This window comes from Cephus cinctus, unplaced genomic scaffold (genome assembly GCF_000341935.2).
Source record: "Cephus cinctus unplaced genomic scaffold, Ccin1 Ccin1_scaffold0696, whole genome shotgun sequence".
NCBI lineage: Eukaryota > Metazoa > Arthropoda > Insecta > Hymenoptera > Cephidae > Cephus > Cephus cinctus.
Genome location: NW_014333318.1, coordinates 1144305 through 1166535, shown reverse-complemented (window position 1 = coordinate 1166535; position 22231 = coordinate 1144305). Strand labels below are relative to the sequence as shown.

Below are 22231 nucleotides of genomic sequence, written 5' to 3'. Positions count from 1 at the left end.
TGTTGATTGAAAATCAATTTTTTTCAATATCCATGTTTTAGTCTGTAATTGATTTTCTAGACCTTGATATATCAACAGATCAATTCAAATCCTACAAAATCAAATAATTGTGGCGCCATTACGACATTGCCGTTCAAGTCGTACAACTAAAAAATGAAACTTTTGATTGGGCAGAACTCTCATATTGAATTAATGAACAAAAATGTAACTAAGCGGTTCCGTCAGCATTTTTTGTTATTTATATTTCCATTTTCCAGACGCCTAAATAACCCTACAATATTGATCCTTTTAATAATGACACGAAACGATTCGAAAAAACGATACTTGTCTATTGATGTAAGATCCCTAGTTGCGAACATTCTTCCAACTCTGCCAGGGTCTGGCGGAAGTTTTTCGAACATCGCAATGGAATATCACATTAAAGATCTTATAATAATCTTAATGTCTATATAAAGCATCTTCGTGTCAAAAGTTTTGCAACACGAAATTTATACATATTTAACTGTATAAGGATTAGAATACCACTAGAAATTTATGTAACATAAACATTTAATAGCAGTTTTATGATTTATATTATTGCTCCATACTGAAGTCATCCAAAATATTAATAGTGTAAACACCGTAAATTAAATGTTCATCATTTAAAATTATAACATTTTATGGTCAGTGTTCTATTGGTTATTCGACGAACTGTAATTGTTATCTTCGTGTTTCATTGAGCACAGCACTGTGAAATATAAAATCTTATAATATAAGTTCATCTGGATGATGAATAAAGCAGGGTCTCTTATCAATAGCTCAACATTTCTTATACAGTTATTCGAATTGTTATTGCACGACTTTAAGCTCTCGTCCAATTCTTATAAATGCATCAATAGCCTGATCAATATTTTCTACTGAATGAGCAGCACTGATTTGTACACGAATTCTCGCTTTCTCCTTTGGAACTACTGGATAACTGAAGCCAATCACATAAATGTTTTCCTCTGTAACATAAACAAAAAATAATTTGTCAATTTAAAGTAATTTCAGCAAATTACTTAAATATGCATTTATTTTCCCTTTAACATTACTGTCCATCTATTCCACGTGTGTACATGTACATACATACACGATCTGATGACATTGGAACGAAGGAATTCAAAAGATCTTTGTTCTCATTGAGTGTCAATTAAATTATGAAAATGTTGGCTAAGCTAACTTTTGGACGAGATGACTAATCTGGTTCAGCTGAATTTAGGATTTAAAAAAGTCTTTTCCTTACAAATAACGCGTTAAAAGAGTGGATGTATTTTCCGAAATGTCAAATTGCTATGGAGGAGTCTATCTCGTCTTTTTCATTTACACACGTTTTTCTTTAAATCAAGACAGATAATAAATCTAAGTTGTACTGTCAGATCGTTCGTCACGCAAAAATTTGATTAAACAATACTTGATTAAAAAAAAAACAAATAGGTATAACAATTTTCTAGAATTCCTCACTTATGAAGTCATCAATACATATATGTGCGCCTGCATGGAATTAGTGAACATTCTTAATATAATAGTATGTGTTTCAAAAGTTTTCATAACATACCAAGCATCTTATTGGCAAATGTTGATGCCAATTTGGCATCTCCGAGTAAAACAGGGCATATTGGATGATTATCACCAGTGATAGTGAATCCAGCAGAAGTCATTGCGGTTCTAAAGTGAATAGTGTTACTTTTTAGGCGTTCCAAAAAATCTGTATTTTGCGATATTAGATCTAACACCTGCAAATATATTTGTTGATTTATATTGTATGTTTCGAGTAATAATATAACAGAAGATTAAACTAATAAACTGATAATTTGAAATAATCTGAATATAAACTCTATTATAATACTTCGTAATCTTATGTTAATTGTAATCTTCCATTATTTTCAATTCACCTTTAGCCCTACGCCAATTACAGGCGGTGGTAAAGAATTGGAGAATAAATACGGCCTGCTTCGCTGCCTTAGTAATTCAATCAGTTCTTTATGAGAAGTTGTGTAACCACCAGATGCTCCACCAAGAGCTTTACCAAGTGTAGAATTAATAATGTCGATATTTCCTAAACGGTCGAAGTATTCTTCGGTACCCCTAAAAAGATAGAAATGTGTACAACCAGATAACCGTGATGTCATAACTTGTAACTGACTTAGAAATTCTTTGAAATTAAAATCAAACAAATTAATTAATCGTTAAATAACCATAAATAATTTGCTGGACGGTTTAGTCGGCATAATAATCAAATGTAATTCACATACCGACCAGTCTTGCCGAAAAAACCTGTGGCGTGACAGTCGTCCACAAAAGTAAGAGCATTATATTTTTTAGCAAGCTCTATTATTTTCGGCAACGGAGCAACTGTACCATCCATAGAAAATACTCCATCAGTTGCTATTAAACGCAATCGAGAAGTCATACTTTCTTTAAGTTTTTCCTCCAATTCTTCCATATTCCTATGCTTGTACCTATATAAGAATGAGCCTTGAAATTATTAAGGGTTCGTTATATAAGGATAAAAGTCTAAATGTCATCACCTTAACTTTTTTGCCTTGCACAAACGTATCCCATCAATGATGGAAGCATGGTTTAATTCGTCGCTGATCACTGTATCGTCGGGAGTTAATAGGGTTTCAAAAATCCCAGCATTGGCATCAAAGCATGAAGCATAAACAATTGCATCTTCCCTGCTATGAAAAGCGGCAATTTTCTTCTCTAGCTCAATATGAATCTTTTGTGTTCCGCAAATAAACCGTACGGAGCTTAAGCCAGCTCCAAAATTGTCTAATGCTGATTTTGCTGCTGCTATTATATCTGAATTGTCCTATACTTATAAAATGCTATAATATTGTATTAAATTTCAAAAAAATTATCTATGTACAAAGAAATAGTGTGCGTAAAGTACTTTATTAACAACAAGAAATACTTTTAGACTTACCGATAATCCCAAATAATTATTTGCACAAAAATTTAGAACTTCTTTGCCATTAGATAACCGAATTTTCACATTTTGTGGCGAGTTGATTATTCTTTCACGTTTCCAAGTACCAGCATCTTCAATTGCTTGTAATTGTGGTCGCAGTATTGTTGCTAAGGAACTGAGACACCGACGTGGACTGCTCCCATTTACTGATTTTGTGAATAATAATGCAATGCAGAAAATACATGTTATTTTTAAATATTATATTGTATTTAAACTATTTTGAATTTGACAATGAAAATATTCTATATGGAATTTGAATCAACGAAGTAGATCTATTTGTAGTGTAAAGAGTGTATATGTCGTCTACAAGGTAAACAGTTGAATACAATTTTTAAATTAATACTTCACTCACAATTTCTGAAAATTCGGTTCATACTTCTCGAAGCATTTATACTTCTGTGCGCTACTAATGGAGTATTAAACCAAACTAGCGGAAGGCAAATGGAAAAGAACGATTTCAACCAACTTTCAAACCTGCTGGCCTTCAACTTTATGATGCAAACTCGCTCCACAGCAAGTATTTACAGTTGAGCCAATAAATCGAATGTGCCGATAATATACAGAAATTATTTATACGGCTGTTAGATAAAATCATATTTCTGAAAGTATTATTAAATAGTTTCTGGTATGGTTTTATTTATTGTTTATCATTTTTATCTATTCGTGTTTTCAATTTTGATCTGTAAAAATTGCATATCTTTGTCATATATTTATAAGTATTATAGAAAGAAGAACATTATGTCTGCATGAAGATAGACAATTTAAATTAAGTTGTCTAGGATTAGGAGATTGGAGTTATTGATTAAGCACTACCATTAAATTAATTTTATTTTCCAGGTGCACCATAATTTACTTTGTTTCATAGTACATACTTAAATGAAATGCGCTTTTCCATTGAAAATGTTAGGATGTATTTGTTTCATAATGATTTAATGAAACGAACTGAATAAGAGTTTAAATAGTGGAGTGATATTTTCTCACGCGAAAGGCATATAATATGATAGGGCTTTGAATACAGTTAAGAAACGATTAACTTTTAACGTAAAGCAAAAAATGACTTAATGAGATTAACGCTTCAATTTCTTATCAGCTGTGATCACAGATGCTTTATTTGAATTTCGAAGCATTAGCTGCTTATGCTCTACAGCTACATCGAGTCTATACACGTATAATTGTAGAACATCGAACTGTAATAACTATAGAACTTAAATTGGTAAACAAAACCAAACATATTAGACTTAATACTTGCCTTACGTAAACTCGTCCTAATCTATGGCTATATAAAATTCAATTGAGTTTGAAAAGGCAAGAAATACAGATTGTTTGAGCAATAATAAATTGCAGACGTTAACTACTCTACTTTTTCATTAACAAGTTTAGATGTAATGATCACAACTACATAATTATTCTCAAAAAATGTAACGACTAATTAATTGTGTACAGCACTGACATTTGACTGGCTTCGCAGAAGTCTCTGCAAGTTCATATTCGATTCAAAAGTTTTATTCTCAAATAACCTTGTATATGACACCAAAAACGCAGAGGGCTTTTAGATGTAAAATTATTCTTGCATATTTCACTACTTGGTCTTTGTATTGCAAGATAATTTATCGAATTGCTCCCACGTGGCCCTTATTCCTACAAAGGGAATAAAGTCATTGAAGGAAAACTAATAAAATTTGCTCCCAAGCGCATTGCAATATTTCTCGTATCGAGAATATTAGAAAAATTCCTTGTAATAAAATACTTTAAACACAGTTCTTATATATGGCCGTTCATAACATTATTACTCGGACATCAAAATATGCTACATTAAATCCACTAAATACTTTATACAATCTAATTGGTAGCAGCATTTTTTGGCCTACTTAACACGCAATACCTTTGTCCCGGTATAAGATATCGTTTGGTTTCTAGAGGAAGTATCCTACGAGAATTACGTACTTTATTTTTTCTTTACGATATCTATATTTCTTCCTTTCAATATCAGTTCAAAAGAGTTCTTCCTAATAGAAAACCACATAGTTCTTCATAGTTGCAACTTGCGATTATTGAACTTTGTTATGACAAATTATCTGTTTAAGAACGTGGATCGCCTTTATTGCATGACGTAATGATTTTTTTTAGTTATTTAGTACTTATGAAGTTTTAGTCTTAACTGAAAGACTAGTCGCCAAGGAATATACGTGTGGGAAGTTATGGACCGCCAAATATACTATACCTAAGTAAAGTACTATAGCAATTGTAAGGAAAAGGTCAAATACCGCAGGTTTTACACTGAAAGAAAATCAAACCATTTTTTTAATAATCATTAAAATATTTGATTGTTGATAATAATAAAAAGACTTTTATGTCGTATATTTATAAAAACTACCATACCTATATACGTTGAGCGTGGCCTTTGTAACATCATAAAAAACAAACTCTGGATCTCGCTTGTCAGGGCTGTGTAACGTGACTTTAACGTCACCAAGATATCGGGACATAGCTTCTCTAAGGGTAGAAACTAATGGATTTTGTTTGTCAGCGAGTAAAGGGGCTGCTCTTGGTTGAGATGCTAAATAGTTGAGCCACAAGGATAACGAGTCTTTGGAAACCGACTATAAAGAGAAATATGTTTATGAATATGTCCTGTGCTTTGAGATATAACCTTAAGGTAAGTATTCTTATTAACTTACCAAGGGCTCTGCGAAAATTTGGCTAGAACTTAAATTATAGATGTGTTTGGCAAGTGCTTCAGCCACGACTTGCGTATGCTTATATAGCCTATCCACCTGTCCAGCTCTGGCTACATCCAAAATAGTTGTCCTGATAGGATCTTTATGACTCTTCAAAGATGATAAAGTTGCAGCAGGTAACCTACGAATACTGTATCTTTCGTGTTCCCATGCAAGGGTCTCTTCAGCAAGATTTATTTTCTTATGTACACCCTCAACATTAATGGAACCGAGAGAATCTGCGACAGATTTAAGTTCCTTATAAAACAAACCGCCCGGTGAAGTTTCCTTTGGTGGTTTTGATACGTGTACATATAGGTTATTGCTTGCTGTAATAGTATCCAGGCAGATAACATATGATGCATCCTAAAATTAATATATTAGTATCCAATACCATGTGTAATTATTGAATATTATTTAAAAAGTCTTACTTGAATTATTGATCCTTCCAGTCCATCAAGTTGATCTTCCAACCATTTTTTACTACCTTGATAATTCAATTTACCGGCGCCAGTCAAAATGAAAACGAGATTGTGTGCAGGTCTTGATTTTCCCATTGAGTATAGTGCAGAAAATAATCTAGCTAATTCCAACAATAACGATACTCCGGAAGCATTACTATCCACACCAAATGATAATTCCTAAAAGAAAATAAATATGTATAATCAACTTGTTATATCCTTGCTTTCAAATTTTCCAAGGACTATAGTATAATTTCCCTAATAATGTTGGATGTAATAACAGTTTGGAATAAAGCACTGATGAGGCAGAGTCATAAATATAGTACATATTAGTATTGCCTATCTTATCTTATAATGATGATAAAATTGTGTTCTCTTTACAAATTAATTATTTAGACTTTTTAGAGTAATAAATCTCAATGTTCTACATTAATATTCTCTTACTGGAGCTACTCCTGAACTATCATAGTATGCAACCAATGCAATTGTAGGTAACTTTTCTTCTGCTCCTGCTCCTGTTAACTTTCCTTGTAACGTTGCAACCTTTATATCAGACCTAACAGCTGGTTGACCAGATGCAACAACTACTTGGTAACCACTTGCAGAAATTGAGTTGAACATAGCCTCTGCTGCTGTTCCAGTTTTTTCATCACTAACTGATTCTGTTGTTATATCATCCAAAATAACCTGCAGTTCTGCATTCCATGATGCAAAATATACAGGAATCAAAGTTTCTGGTCCAAAGATCATGAATTCTTCTAATGACATAATATGCTAAAACCAGTTAATACTTATTAGTCCTATTGTAATATTGCAATCATAATTTAAAATGAAACAAAGTATTATTTCTACTTAGTTGTTACCAATGTAAATGAAATAATAATAAAACAAAAAATACCTGTTTTTCTTCTTCTGTTAAAGAATCAAGTTTCTCTGGAAGTACGATAATTAATGCACCAGCTTTGCTCCTAATTGACTGGAAAGATTCTAATGTAAGGTCTAAAGCTCTGGTAACAACACAGTGTCGGGAAGTACGCCAACCAGAAAGCGACCTTGCTTCAAGAGAAATTGGTGCGCTTCGACAACCTATAAAAAAGTAAATGCACTGATGTATTCACATTCAAAATAGTGTGAACTGAGAATAAATGTATAACAAATGATCCGTTACATCTAATGCAAATAACATAGATTGTTTACCGTGTGGTACTCCATGTAAATCATATTGGTGCATCCGATAGATAGGAAATTCATGAGAGGCAGCAACTGGATTTGCTGGTGAAATTATGATGAAGATTGGTAAAACTATTAGTAGGTAATACGGTAAATAACCACGGCAGAGTTCTGCAAAACTGTCGCACTCTTCTACCCACATGTTCGCTTTGGGTTTATTTCAGAAAGGAATTAATATTGAAAATACCAAAATCACAAACACTTTCTCACGGTGTTTCCTCAGTCGACATGATCTTTATACAGGAAAGAACACCTTTCGACGTCACATTTTTAGTAATTCTCATTCGGTGTACATGTTCGTTGCACAAGGCTGCCTATATTTAGGCGGTAAAAATTCCCTAACATCGAACAAACGCATCTTACGATTTCTAATAAGTACAACATCATAATTATTCCTTATATTCTATAATAATCTTAATACAAATTTAACTTTATCAGTGTACCTGAATTTTTGATATTTATATATAAAATATTCTGGGGATTAATGATTTATAGGGATTCAACAATCTTAAGTTTTATTTAAGTTGACGTTTGCTGCAGATAGTTCTGGATAGTACAGTCGGCTGCTATAAAATTGATTGACATAGCTCATGCGCGTTTAATCATTTCTTTCGAAAATTAAGGTTATAAGTTACATAAGTAAAGCAATTTAATTATAATAATCAGGTAAGGGAATTATAATATGCTATAAGTATTATTATTATATCAATGAGCTACACTAATCTTATTTGAAGTCAACAAATTATGTGACATTAATTTTTTCAGAATTCTGTCATTTAACACTAAACCTACCAACAATTTTTTATAAACGTATTTTTGGCTTTAAAAGGTCTAAATAACCCGTCGATGATAGGTTTAGTGTTAAATTTTGTAAGAGATTAGGAAAACAGTTTCTTTTATGCATTTTTTCTTATTAATGAAAAGTAATTTTTGTCGATGAATCGGTAACTAGTTAAACTTTTGAGGAACTTTGGTGTAAAAATGACACAATATACTAATCATTTATTTTTCTCACTAGAATGGGAGGACACGGACATGGTCATGAGCCTCCATACAAAGTGCCTAGCCCTGACATTTATAAAGTCGAAGATGTGCCCCAATTAGTAAAGGTTCAACAAAAATTGGCAAAGTTGGGACTCAAAGATCCTTGGCTACGGAATGAAGTCTGGCGTTATGATAAAAGCTTTGGAAAATCTGTTACTAGCCGTGTTCTAACTTTCTTCTTCCGAGGATGGAAATTTGCAGTTCCAGCATTCTTGTTGACAATAGGGATTGAACATGCACTTGGGATTTCAGACCATCATGGTCAGGGCCATGGTGAGGAACACGATGAACATCATTAATATCTCTTATTATCTCAATTCTATTAAGCATTGTCATGGCTGACGTAGTGTGTAATAAAAATGGAAAGAAAATATTTCTTCTTGTTATATTTGCATGTAAATTAGTTGGCAAATACTGTAATTCTAGAAATTGGTGCATAAATTATGATTTGGGACATAAATAATAAGTACATTTCATAAAACATTGCTTCAATTAAAATTACTATTATGTTTTTTCACTATTGTACATTATACCTTATATGGAAGGCTAAATCAAAGATCATCAGTTTAACAAATAGGTTATATAAAAAATCTCTCATCAATTAGAGACTTATTAGCTAAATTTCGTTTGCTATTAAATTTCCAAATTAAGACTACCAGTTGTGATATACTGAAGGTACATATCATAGCAAGAATGTAACTCTCCGAAAAGACTTCAATGAATATAAATAACGTTATTTCAAATGTAGCTAATGTGCACTCATTTCCATGAAACAGGACGCGATCAAATGAGTATTTATTATCTGGAATAAAATTCAGTTAATGCACACTGGAAATATATACATGCTTATTTATAATTCTTTATAACAATATTTTCTATATCAGTCAAAATGTAATTAGACTTCGTAAAAGAATAACCCACATATTACATGGGATTTTTTAAAAGTATGGCTGAAACTTGAATACGCGAAAGTATCATCCAAAAAGTGAGTCCCAAGAACATATGTAATAAAGTTATAACTATAGATACTTTATCTTTTAAATTATTAATATTATTGTTTTACTCTGAATATTTTTGGCATTGGGTAACTAATAAGTGAAATACTTATAACTATTATATTTACGAAAGCACATTACCAATATAGAACACAGAACGTTCTGTGACATCAGTAAGTTCAATATCTCCCACTTTTTCCATGAGCTGTTTCTCTTTCACAACATAGTCCAAATCTTTGTAACAATGGTCCAAAAAACCAATTAGGAATTTTTTTAGTTTAAGATGAATTTGTAAACTCTTTTCCAAACTTGATTGCTCAGAAATATTCCTTCTGAGGAATCTGTTTTCATCCTGATTAAATATTATTCGTCAGAAAAATTAGTTTAATATAATATAATACAGCAAATTCGGATTTAAAAATTTGACACAAAAAGGGACTTTTACGTGAAATATAAAATTGATAGTGAAGTTCTTTTAAATTTGTCATACGTACAGATTTGAGCGGACGTAACACTTTATTATAAAAGGCCCGGAATGCAGTTGAAACTGATATAACGAACGTCTGATCTGTTGTGCCAGGAACAAGTCCTCTGTGTGCACATAGGTTTTCCTCTTCCATCTTTAAATTGTCTAATAAAGTGGCAAGATCAGTGTCTGCAAACCCATGCACAGATCTGAAACCAAAGTTGCGGGTCTGTTAATCAATTTGCATATGTGTTCTCTTTAACTATATCATAGTGATATTTACCTTCCATGAATGTAAAATCCATAATAATTAAGCGCGAGGACAAAAGTACTGATATTTGCTATCGAGCATAGATCGATAAATTCTTGTAAAAAATTTGTAATATAGCGTTGATAAAATGTGACAGATATCATCCACTGCACAAAATAGACAGTCATATACACCATAGCACCAACTGCATAACGCAAAGTGAAGCTATGCTCCACTTTTGAGAAATTCTCTTGTTCATCTAACATTAATTCGGGATTTGCTGAAGCTAAAAATTTGAGACCTACAACCTAGAAATTATGTTCCATATAAAAAAATTAATTTCATATAGTGCTTTTTTTCTAAAATTAATGGTCTAGGTACAATTAATAAAAAAACATACATACTTCTAATAAAAATAAAGTGAATACGCTCTGTACAATCATGCTAATTTTTCGTCGTGTTTGAATTCTTAGCCACTCGTTGGCGACAAAATATGTTCTCCATATACTGATTGTTGATAATTGTTCATTATCTCGACCTCCTAATGTTATATTCATATCTGAATATTCTGTGAAATCTTCATTACTTTTTTCACTTGAAAACTGCGAAGAATGTCCACTTGCTACATCATCAGCGTTCGATTTTAATGAAATTTTATTTTTTCTGGAAGGGATTAATCCTGATGGTGTGCTCATTAATGGGTTGCTTGTTTCCAATGAAAATCGCTTGGAGTATTGTTTTTTCAATGAAGTATGAGGGGAATCGTGTTTGATTTGCGCTTGAACCGTTTTGGATTGTTCCCAGTCGACAAAGAATACACTTACATTTTGAAGTTGATACATGAGTGCTGCCATTTCTATCACCTATATTGCAAATCAATAAAAAAATATTTAAAAGTTATTTAAATCAATTTGAAACGGAGAAAAGTTAACATATACTATAGTTGTAAGTATTGCGTTTAAAAATGCTTGTAAATCTACTCACTTTAAAACAGAAGGCGATCGCCGTAAATACTTGAATGTTAAACTCATTGACTTCAGCAGGTAAAAGAACGTGCAAAACTGTTTGTCCCTTATAAAAGATAAACGTGTAAATGCTAGTAGTGAATGATACAAATAACAGCACATTTCCAAGTATGCCACAAGAGAATATGGAAAACCATATGAATATTCCAGCGTTGGGAACATTGTTACCATTTCGTCTACAATAACTCCATGTTTTCAATGCTGACAAAACCAGTGCAAACCCCGAAAAAACTCCTGTATATATCTGGTAAATATCGTTTTAGAAAGATTTACAATGAGATTTATTAGCGTCTTGCACCTATAATAAGAATGTTATTACCCCCATTGCGCTATCCAGGTCATTATCTTCTAAAGAGTATGTAACTTTATAAGTCATAATGATGTCGACATTATTAAGAATTTCTTCTTTCTCGAGTTCCTCATACTCGATCACTATTAATGGTGGATAAATTTTTCCACGCTCTTCTTTGCTTTGTGTTTTTACTCTGAAACCATATTACATGACGCTTTTCACATTGAATATTATAGAAAACAGTGTTATATGCTTACAAAACGTTAAAAGATTTGATATATCGAAAAACTGCTAGATCAGCCTCTTTTTGAAAACTATTATTAATTGAACTGGGTATTGCCCTATAGCCCAGTATATTATCGAAAACGAAGAATCTTCGTACATGTTGCCATTGAGATATATTATTTTCATTCTGTACAAAAATACAAATATGAAAAATCGTTAAAATGTGATATTGTCAAAGAAATAATATAATTTTTACAATCTTAGAATTCCTTACCTTATTTATATTTTTTATAAATACTGGCAACGCGTGAAGAAATTTTTTCTCGTTTTCATTATACATTAAATATGGGATATATGCTTCCATTTTAGTATTTAGTAGCTCTTCAGCAGTAATTTTACATTTTTTGTGAACGTTTACTCCAAATCTAGTATTTGTAAAGATGTTGCAAACTATGTTTGGTGTTTCAATTGACTGAAATTTCCCTCTTAAGGAAACTGCAGCAACCATGAACTTCAATTCCGAAGCCTAGTAAAATAGTATAAATTATAGAACTACACGTTAATAATATTAACACTAGATTTACCAGACCAGTCATTTTGACTGGTCGTGCAATTTCAATTCAAAATTCCTACTACATATATCATTTGGTTTCAGAAATGATGTTATGACTTTTGTAGCTATAAGTAGAGAATACATTTTATAAACTTAATGTTATTTTATATACATTAGTAACAAATATAATTTTTGTTATTGACATTTATACCAGTACCAGTCAAAATAAATAAATAGATGGTAAATCTAGTGTTAAGTATATTTAGAAATATGGTTGTGTACATCATTGTTCTTCACAAGTGTATATCTTTGAGAGATTTTTCTACTACTGAGAACATTAGCAGATTCACCAGCACCATAGAATAGCTGAACTGGAAAATTATGGCTCTGTAGAACCATTTTACAGGGCATACTATCTTGAAAAAGTGTCAATGCACACATATTCGATAAATGTTCACAGGCTGTTTTATTCCCATCCTAAAGAACATAATTTAATATTTTAAATGTCAATCAATAATAATGTCAATGATAATATGTTTATTTACCTCACATAAGTATACTGCCAGTTGCAATTCAGTTCTCAAATAATAACTATCAATACTTTGAGTGTCAAACTTTGCTAAATAAGTACTCCGTACATCTGGCCAGGATGTGAGACCATTTTTAGGAATACAGTATTCAAATATTCTTACATGGGAGACAATAGGACATGCACAACGCATATGACTAGCATATGTGTTACTATTGCAAGGAAGACACTTCAGGCCATCGGATGATGGATAAAAATTCTCAGGACATGGAAGACATTCAAAAGCAGGTAAGAGTATTCCACTTGCATTGCGTTCCACTGTAAAATCAAAATAAAGAGTAATGTGTACGTACTATGATCAATTATAACTTAATGAGTGTTAATGAAGAAATATATGTAGCTATTATAATTGAATAAATACAATTATGTAGTAATCTGAGCAGATTATTAAATTCTTACATTTTATTTCACCTGGAGAACAATTACAAGTATCATTACTTCTAATATTTTGACATGAAATACAATCTAAGCCATCGCTAGTTACAACTTCATCCTGATCACATGGATGACACAATGGTATTCCCTTTTTGTAACCAATAGTTTTAGCAGTCTTATTACAGATGCATATTAAACCTAAGAATGTGGTATAGTTTCTGTTAATCATTACTCAAAAAATGAACAAGATAGTGATTATCAGTAGCATATTAGCAATAAAGAAATGTGCCTTACGATCATAACTTGGTATTAGATTTTTTTTGGCATCACACTGTATACATGAAAATGTATTTAAATCATAATAATTACTACAATCACACATAGTAGGATCCGAAAATTCAAAAATTATGTCATTGGTATTTAATCCACTAATATAACTCATAATTAAACATGAATAGCATATAAGAATACTAAAACAATTGTATCTGTTAAACATTTTTGTATTGGGATTGTGATTGCACTAATTTATGGGGTAGTTTGTTTGATTTTCCTATGGTTTCCATGGCAACGTTGGTTATTCTACCATGCCAGGTGTATCAGTAGTTTATAGCTCCTTATTAGTTAGGTCGATCATTGTTATGAAATATGGATGAAACTTAAAATTATAAAATGATGAAGTAATAATAGAAAGAAAGAAAATTTCTGTTTGACCGTACTAAAAAAAATGTGTAGGTAGAATTTTAGAACCTCGCATCATTGCATAAGGCATTTGATCACTGAAATATAGAAATACTGGAGGCCAACTGGAGGAATACTTGTTAAACAGTCTCTTACTTAAAACCCACCTGGCAGTCATCGTTTTTTTTTTTAATATTAATAATTGATTAATAAATTATTCATATTAAAGACTATAAGCAGAGTGATAAAAAAGCCTCGATTTGCGTGTATTAGTGTATGTTTTACAAATAAATCCACTTTACTATGCATAGTCCGACCCTTTTACGGGTCAGAACGCAATTTAGTAATTTCATTTTCTTTCATGAGAATAGGGAAAAGATATTTTGGACAGAGAATATTTTGCACTAAATAGTTTTTTTTGTCTTGCATGCAAATGCAGTTGGAACTCCCATCGTACTTGTTGAGAATATTTGTTTTTAATTCAGAACATGAAAAAGGGGTGTGGCGCCATTTTTTCAGACCGCCGATTCAGTTCTTTTCTTGTATTATATTCTATTTGCATTAAATTACAGCTATCCAATTTTTTAAGTGATAAATATGATAACAAATAAATAATTATGTATATGTATAAAACGGATCTAAACGGATCTATTCCATTGTAATCAGGCCTTGATGCGCTCCGAGCGCCACCTGTTATGAAAAGATCGAAGTGACCATGGTAGAATAAGACAAGGTATGTTCTGATCCTTCTGACGTATGATAGAATGAGATAATGTATGTTCTGACGGTAAGCATTAATTCGCAGCTTCATTATATTTTTCGTGTCGGAAAAATTTTGAATTTATAAAAGCAGGAAAGGACAAAAAGGAAGAATTCGATAGTCTAAGTAATGAGGGATTTAATTTCCCCGAAGCTTTTGACACGCATGAAAAATCTGACACAGCTGCAAATCTGCCATAAGGCTCTGTTTATCTTCTGTTATCTTCCTCTATGCAATATGTTTTCATGTATATGGAGTACTGATGATCGAATCGAAAACACTTGAAATGATTATTCTCCTTTTTCAATCGAATTACGAAATTATTGCCTAAATCATCGTCACATGACAAGAAATGTGGACATTTTTTGAGTTCAAGAAATTTGTTTATTAAAATGGGACTGACACGTATAACGAACGAGGACGCTATGCGTAATGTGATAAATGTAAAGAGCTACATACCACTAGTAATTAGAGAGGAATATGTGAAAAAAATGTCTTAGTGAAATAACAGAAACTTTACTTCTAGAATAATTAAAGTCTTTAGTGAAAAGGAAGAAATTCTACAGACAAGAAAAGATTATGTAGAAAGTTCGGTTGCAATTAACAAAGCGTTAGCCGGATTGCGTGAATTCTTGTAGTTTTCGAAAAACGACATTACTTGTTTATTGATATAGTTTGTCCATAACTTTCAATCCATGACAAATAATATTCCAATTTCTTTAAACAAAGTCGCAAGTCTTTCTTGGTATAATGTACCTTGATATCATGATTTGGATCTGCAAATCTCTTTGAGAATTCTCCGTTAACTGCTGTTTGTTTAGGTGCTGATGCACTCTTCTTAGCTGTTATAAATAATCGATAAAGATCTGACAATGCTGAAGATATATAAAAACACCGGTTTTCCGTTTCTGGTCCCTCTATGATCGAATTGACAGCATTCTTAAGAAATGAAATTGTTTCTTCAACTTCTATTATTACATCATTCTGTAAAATGAAATATCTTGTATAAAAGAGGCAACAGATCGGTAGCAGTTGGCTTTAAGAATGTATATTAATATAAATTCACCTTTAGAATATTTTGTACCACTGATTCAATTGCTGATGTTGTATCTTCAAAATTCTTGTTTTCACGCATATTATCACACAAGAGAAGAAACATATCGACTGCTTCTCTGAATGAAGAGAAATGATCGCCATTAAAGCAAAGAGCTACGTATGTATATGCATATAGGACATTCAGCAAATTGTAACGTACGGAAGGAGATGCATTCTGCATAAAAAAAATGTATAACATACTGTATATCTTGCCAAAAACTTATGACTATTACAAGTTCATTTTACAATATAAAGTCAAATAGATATATATAATCGTCAATATTTACCAATAATTCGTTAAATTTTGGAACTTGTAATATTTTTGGACAATTCTTGACATAGTTATTTGATTCTTTATTAACTTCAAGATCCTGTATTAATTCTTTTTCAGCATGGTAAGACCACCAAGGTATCCAACGAGGTAGAAGCTTTTTAACTTGGTCATTTTGCAGAGAAGCCTCAAATTCCTGTTTTTCCGCACTAGTTAATGCAGACCATATTTCGTTAGGATTATCTAAGTTCACATTTTTCATTCTTTCTTGAAGGTCAGGTACCTAAAAAACATCATTAGAAGTCACAGAATACAATCAATCAAATCAAAATAAATATGCTATCTAACATACATCTTCTTCGTCATCTGAATCCAGAGGAGCATCTTCCTCTGTACCACTTCCCGAATCATGCAAAGTGTCTATTTCATCCTCTTGATTCTCATGCATTCTTTTAAGAATATCAAGCATGTTCCGAGCACTTTCAGGGTCTGATTTTTGGGATCGCAATTCCTCTTCTACTAATTCTTTATAGAAGCTTTCAGAGCAATCCATATGTTCCAACGTCTTGTAACAATTTACACTGCAATATGCCAATCCACATCGAGGGCAAGTATACTTGCGTGCTTGTATGCCACATCTGAAAATATAAGTTTGTAAATACAGTTCCCATTGAATTTATTTCTAAGCAAGACTCATGCGATGGAGGTTAGGTAATCCAATTCATGTTTTTACATTTGACATAGTTGATTATTCGCACTTGATTCAGATTCCTTTACTGTTTCCATTATTTGTTATGTATAATATAAATTATTCGTCAAATTCTACGATCATAAGCGCAACGTTTACACACTTCGTCGCGACGTAAATTTAAACACATTCCACAGTTGCGCCGCCAACCTAAAACTATTTATTTGACAGTAAAGCTTAAATATATACTTTAGATCTCATGATTTTTACGAGTATTGATAAAGTGGAAAAAAGAGGCAGTATGTACCAGTAAATGTGAGACACTGATGAAATATTATTTATTTACAATTAACGTATAAAATATGCATAAGAAATGTGCACTTATTTTTTTTCCATCAAAGTTCCATCTTGAAGCTGCTTATACCGAAATACTTTACCTCTGCAATTGTTAGCCCAAGCTTTCGTTTCAATCTTTGACAAAACCTGTTCAGGGTCCACTGCTGCATCTCGAATCATGGACTGTTCAGCCATTCTATCTTTCATGCTTTTCTGCACTTTCATATCCTTTGAACAATTCACATGCTCAATTTCTATGTCAGTTAATAATGATTTTGAAGAATTTAATAGTTTTATTCCTAGTTCAACACCTTGTTTCTCACTTATGCTTTTGGTTCTTGTACGTTTCCTTACATTCTTGTGTATATTTGGCTCTTCTATAACTCTATAATTATAGTAATAATCAGTTACAATTCAAAGAGCATCGCTAAATTTGCCTTACTTAATTAACGTACCTGTCTAATACATCATTCAACTTTTTAGCTATAAAATCTTTGAAAGTTTGCGTGGTCCCAAACCCTTGAAATTGATCTTGACATTGTTGATTTCTAAGAGAAGGCTTCTTCTTACATGGTTCTATCAAATTCTTTGGCAGCGACTTTTCTGTAATACAACAAGAATACAGATACTCTGGAATTTTAATAAGAAATCAAAAAGTGTGGTTATAAAGTATACCAGATGCCTGAACAGATTGATGGAAAAGATATTCATTTAAGTATTGAACATCAGCAGCTTCCTTTAATATTTCCTGAGATATTTCATCGTCGGAACTTGATGACAACTCATCAGACTGATGCATCTTCTGATCATAATATTCTTTGATGAACTAATCACAAAATTCCTTCACTTAATCAACGCCATTCTCTCCAGTCGTCATAAACTTCTGCGTCAGTTTAAAGATGGTCTAAGCCGGTCGAATCTACTGAAAGTATAATCAATTATTTCTCTTTTTTGTTATTTATTCATATATTATATCTCATCCAAATTCAATTTCTCCCTCTACTTAGGTTAAATCTCAGTAGGCTTCCTTTGTTTCTATTCTATTACCGGAAACTATTCCTTGAAATGAATATGATACAAAACTTCCTTCCGTACAGGCAGGCGCGAAAAGGGTCTTCATAATATATAATACACAATAAACGTACCAATAATTATGTACACCACAAAGTTATCTGCACAAATGCTTGAATTTGTTCTTCTTCCTTTTTTAAATTTATCCCTGTTAAAAAAGACAATCTTAAATGGCACAGAATATTAAGACACGTTTCAGAAACATTTCTGAAACGCATAAATTTATGTATTGTGCTATACATATGCAAAGTGACAGGTATTCCTATTACGTTTTGCATGTAAAACTTATCAATTAATAGTACAGGGAGATGAGATATTTGTGTAACAATCAATTGGAGAAATTACACAATTTACAAATTCATAAGCCACCATCTACATACCTATAGTTTTACTTCCTTTTTCATCTATCTCTTCACAATAGTTTCAGATCCAAAGGAAACTTCGCAAAGATGAATTCTCTTTCTAATTGTAAGATATTAAGAACTTCCTTTATCTCACGTAGTGGGTATATGTAAATTAGAAATAGTAAATTAGAAACTTCAAATTGTCTATACATACTATTCTGTATTCATTCAGAAAATAGGATAATAAAACTTGTTTCTTCATTTGTATATAAACCATTAGATACGCTCTATAGACTGCAAAGCGAATGCCGATTAGCAGTCCTGCAGCCGATCCTAGCTCCTGCTCCTAGACGGAGATATCAGGATAGTATGGCACGTAGCGGTATAGATGTAAGGAACTTGCATGAGTCGTGCTAGGGAAAACCGGTTTACCGGTCGATACTAGGGAACCAGAAGACCGCCGTTCCGTCGCGATCACCGATTTCAACGAGCACAAATGAGCTAGCGTATATATATGCGACTTTATACTTTTACAACCAAAGTTCGTACAGTAATTTAACAGTACAGTTGCCGGTGCCATTTTGTCTAACATTTACGTCAATAAAACTTGTCCCAATACATTTCACGGCTAATTCATTAATTACATGTTAAATGGAACGTTATAATATAACGATACCTCATAGTAGCAGTAACTTTATTAATAAATTATACAATATTAATTATTCAGATATTTTATGAGTTTCTTTCTCACGTGTTTACTTATACGCTAAAATAATCGAGCATGTCCTTGCAATGGCCCCTGAATTCCGTCGTATCTTGATTGTTGTTCGATCGAAGGTATTGCGCTGAAGAAAAAATCCAATATTATTTCTTGTTTAAAGGAAAGAAAGGAAGCTAAAGACATAGATAATCATAATCCATCGTACGAACCATCCAGTAACATTTTCGATTGCGTCACAGGCATTTATAAGATCGTTGAATGCATTCCCTTCCCCGCAATTTTGCAAACGCGGTCGATCATTCACACAGATGTAATAACGTTGACAATTGACGGGACTTCTGTAATATTTTATTTCACCGGAAGTATATATCCCATCCTGAGACGACGGTGGACATGTAAATCCTAGATAGGCTGAAAATAATTTATTCAAAGATGAATAATAAACTTTTTAAACAGGCAATATACGTAATATACTCCTACGAATCGTTACGTTAGATATCCATGACTTTTAAACATCGCCTGCGTTACCTTCAGCATCGCAATCTGGAACCTGGTCTGGCCAATCGCATCGATAAGTTTCCGAATTGAAAGCAAGACCTTCCGGACAATCAAAAATGTAGCCTTTACCGTCGGCGCAGTTCATAAATTGGCCGCAATTCTGTCTGTCACCAATCTTAAAGTATCCATACTGATGCGGACAATCTTCTGTAGGCTGAGGGGGTTCTATAAGAAGTTCCTCAACAGTGAGTAATAAGTCCCATGTGTAGGATGATCCTTTGAAGAAATACAAACATCGAGATCAAGTCTAAAAACACTTACGTAAATTCGATCGTCCCCCACAGCTTATGTCGATAGGATATCCACAAGGATAATTAAATCGTGCCTCAGGATTAAATAATAGACCTTCCGGACATAGTTTCTCCTCTGCGACGCCATCGATGCATTCTATGTACGCATCGCATTGAGATGCTACGGGAAATCGACCATTTTTCTCCGGACAAGATGGACTTGACGATCCTTTGAATGTCGGCTGTTGACGTTGTATCTCATTTATACGATTGTAAGATGTGGAACCGCCTTGAAACTGACTGAGTACACCTATAGAATTTTGACAAAACTTCTAATTTCTATGTAGCATTAAAATCTCACATCCTAATATTACATTCGTTTATCAAGAATTCTTCAAGGGAAAGTCACAGCTCATCTTTCCCGAACTCTCTCCCTCTGTCACGTAGCGTCGCGTCGCAAATTAGCATAGTAAAACCTTACGTAATGCTACTCGAATATTCAGCTCACATTTCGTGAGCAGAAATAATAGGACACGTGCAGGAGCAAAGAAATAATGGAATTATAAGAATTACGTTTCTAGATATCCAAATATTGGTAAATATTTGAAAAAATTAATAAAGATCACATAATCCGTTAGAAATTGTATGCTACATGTATTGTTGTCATAATAAGTTTACATTTACTTTACAAAGTTTTTAGGAATTTTTGTTACATTTAATATACGCAATGACGTGAAACAAATTTAAATGATACTCACTAGCTATGAGAAGGAATATTAGGGCAATTAAGTGCAAGGGGCTGGTGCTGACACCTGGAACAAATCTGCGAGTAGACATCCCAATGGCGCTGCGCGCGTTTGAATAAAATAAAACCACTGTTGTATATGGAAAGTTCTTTTATGAATCGAAAAGACGAACTGTGAGGTGCGTCGCATCTTTACGGGGCTTTTATCACCTCGCAGACATGTGGACGAGAGTGAGAGTGTGACTCTTGTCGTTGATCTGCAATTTAAGAAAACAAAGTGGGGATACGCATGGTTGATCAGAGATGCTAAGAAACACGAAACGACGTAACGAAAAAAAAAAAGAAATCTCCGGCTTGTATACCGTATAGGCTTATTTTTATTGTGTAAGGTTAGATTAATATATTTGCAGTTACGTTAATGTATTCGATACAAGTATTTTTTATTCTTTCATATTTATCTGAATACGAGAATTTAAATATCATTAAGTTAATTTTGTATCATGACTTTTATCTGTGGATGAGAACAAGAGCTGGGTACTATTGTATTTTGGAATTATTTTTGTATCTGCAACATATGGGCTAGTGACTCAAATTCAGTAGTATTTTATAACAGTACTTTTTCTGTACTGAAAGTTTATTGTTGTCCTTCAACAGACTAGAGTTGCAGTTTAACGCCCCTGTGTCGAATTTAAATGAAGACTTGGTCTAATCTGGAGGATTTACGTGTGATAAAAGAATTTTATATAGGACGACGTATGTGTATTTGAAAAGCTGCTTGTTTTTATTATTGCAATAGAAATAATGTAAAGTATCGTTCCTTTTGTAACGTGAACTACGTTACGTGTCGTGTGTATGTTAGACATTTTTTTAAAATTAATGTAAAAGTATGTGCCAAATGAAATTTTTTGATAAATTTCGAAGTTTATATTATCGAGCTTTACTTCGAAATATGATGACTAATTCTTGTGTCACGTTGTAGAAAGTGCAAGTCTGAACAGGTGCGACAACGTGGATAAGAGATAGCAGGTGAGACGCTGCTTTGCAGCAGGAGGGACTCGAACGTAATGTAAAATGTCAAGGATAAAATTGTGCCGAAGAAGCGCTTGAGGCTCGAAAAGAGACAGAGGGAATATTAAACGTATATTCAGTTTCTGTCATCGCAATGAAAGCCGCAGTAAACGATGAGCTACGTGCAGTCGATTTGAATCGTGGATTTGGATGTGTAAATTTCGTAAAAGGAGAGTTGGTAGAGGATACGACAATAAAATGTCTTAGAACAATTGGATGAACTGTTTTGTGAAAAATTTAGAAAACCAAGAGCTTCGACAAAATAATTCTACAATGAATGGAAATAGAATGTAGTAGGCGATTGTATGCTGGAGTTAAAATATGGCAAAAACAATGATTAACTGAAAGCTTTCCTATTTTGATTTGAATAATAGTTTACAATCGTACTTTTGATTTAGCAGAATCATTCATCATAAAAGATTTAATCAATCGCGGGGGGGGGGGGCCCA

The 22231-nt window shown here is 32.7% G+C and overlaps 6 protein-coding genes across 9 annotated transcripts; 1 reads left to right on the top strand and 5 right to left on the bottom strand.

Annotated features, from left to right (window-relative positions):
• Positions 1-555: 555 nt before the first annotated feature.
• On the bottom strand, positions 556-3606 carry LOC107270030 (2-amino-3-ketobutyrate coenzyme A ligase, mitochondrial). The gene is made up of 7 exons (XM_015744639.2): positions 3348-3606; positions 2951-3141; positions 2550-2836; positions 2274-2480; positions 1914-2106; positions 1577-1754; positions 556-986 (listed from the first exon to the last, which is right to left on the bottom strand). The coding sequence occupies exons 1-7, from the start codon at positions 3367-3369 to the stop codon at positions 829-831; spliced, it is 1236 nt and encodes a 411-aa protein (XP_015600125.1). The 5' UTR covers positions 3370-3606; the 3' UTR covers positions 556-828.
• A 199-nt stretch (positions 3607-3805) lies between these two features.
• Positions 3806-14042, bottom strand: LOC107270020 (meckelin). Its single transcript, XM_015744621.2, has 19 exons — positions 13512-14042; positions 13242-13415; positions 12799-13100; positions 12536-12730; positions 11975-12226; positions 11733-11887; positions 11503-11668; positions 11143-11427; positions 10563-11021; positions 10192-10466; positions 9937-10117; positions 9584-9794; positions 9101-9249; positions 7072-7278; positions 6618-6947; positions 6144-6353; positions 5674-6078; positions 5375-5595; positions 3806-5272 (listed from the first exon to the last, which is right to left on the bottom strand). The coding sequence occupies exons 1-19, from the start codon at positions 13711-13713 to the stop codon at positions 5134-5136; spliced, it is 4518 nt and encodes a 1505-aa protein (XP_015600107.2). The 5' UTR covers positions 13714-14042; the 3' UTR covers positions 3806-5133.
• LOC107270039 (NADH dehydrogenase [ubiquinone] 1 beta subcomplex subunit 3) lies at positions 7918-9286 on the top strand. 2 transcript variants are annotated; one of them, XM_015744655.2, is made up of 2 exons: positions 7918-8069; positions 8422-8820. In XM_015744655.2, the coding sequence occupies exon 2, from the start codon at positions 8423-8425 to the stop codon at positions 8744-8746; it is 324 nt and encodes a 107-aa protein (XP_015600141.1). In that variant the 5' UTR covers positions 7918-8069; position 8422; the 3' UTR covers positions 8747-8820. The 2 variants fall into 2 exon arrangements, with proteins under 2 accessions (XP_015600141.1, XP_015600140.1); XM_015744654.2 differs by lacking the exon at positions 7918-8069 and adding an exon at positions 8196-8347 and having other exon boundaries at positions 8422-9286.
• A 974-nt stretch (positions 14043-15016) lies between the features above and the next one.
• On the bottom strand, positions 15017-17272 carry LOC107270031 (zinc finger HIT domain-containing protein 2). Of its 3 annotated transcripts, none has more exons than XM_015744640.2 (6): positions 17147-17272; positions 16755-16925; positions 16374-16659; positions 16038-16304; positions 15722-15925; positions 15017-15639 (listed from the first exon to the last, which is right to left on the bottom strand). In XM_015744640.2, the coding sequence occupies exons 2-6, from the start codon at positions 16805-16807 to the stop codon at positions 15310-15312; spliced, it is 1140 nt and encodes a 379-aa protein (XP_015600126.1). In that variant the 5' UTR covers positions 16808-16925; positions 17147-17272; the 3' UTR covers positions 15017-15309. The 3 variants fall into 3 exon arrangements, with proteins under 3 accessions (XP_015600126.1, XP_015600128.1, XP_024943204.1); XM_015744642.2 differs by lacking the exon at positions 17147-17272 and adding an exon at positions 17017-17128; XM_025087436.1 differs by lacking the exon at positions 16755-16925.
• LOC107270036 lies at positions 17024-18086 on the bottom strand. Its single transcript, XM_015744651.1, has 3 exons — positions 17721-18086; positions 17501-17648; positions 17024-17430 (listed from the first exon to the last, which is right to left on the bottom strand). Exons 1-3 carry the CDS (start codon positions 17842-17844, stop codon positions 17091-17093), a joined length of 612 nt encoding a protein of 203 aa, XP_015600137.1. The 5' UTR covers positions 17845-18086; the 3' UTR covers positions 17024-17090.
• Positions 18087-19140: 1054 nt separating this feature from the next.
• On the bottom strand, positions 19141-20971 carry LOC107270034 (protein obstructor-E). Its single transcript, XM_015744648.2, has 5 exons — positions 20728-20971; positions 20001-20279; positions 19710-19904; positions 19391-19592; positions 19141-19305 (listed from the first exon to the last, which is right to left on the bottom strand). Exons 1-5 carry the CDS (start codon positions 20804-20806, stop codon positions 19227-19229), a joined length of 834 nt encoding a protein of 277 aa, XP_015600134.1. The 5' UTR covers positions 20807-20971; the 3' UTR covers positions 19141-19226.
• Positions 20972-22231: the final 1260 nt, after the last annotated feature.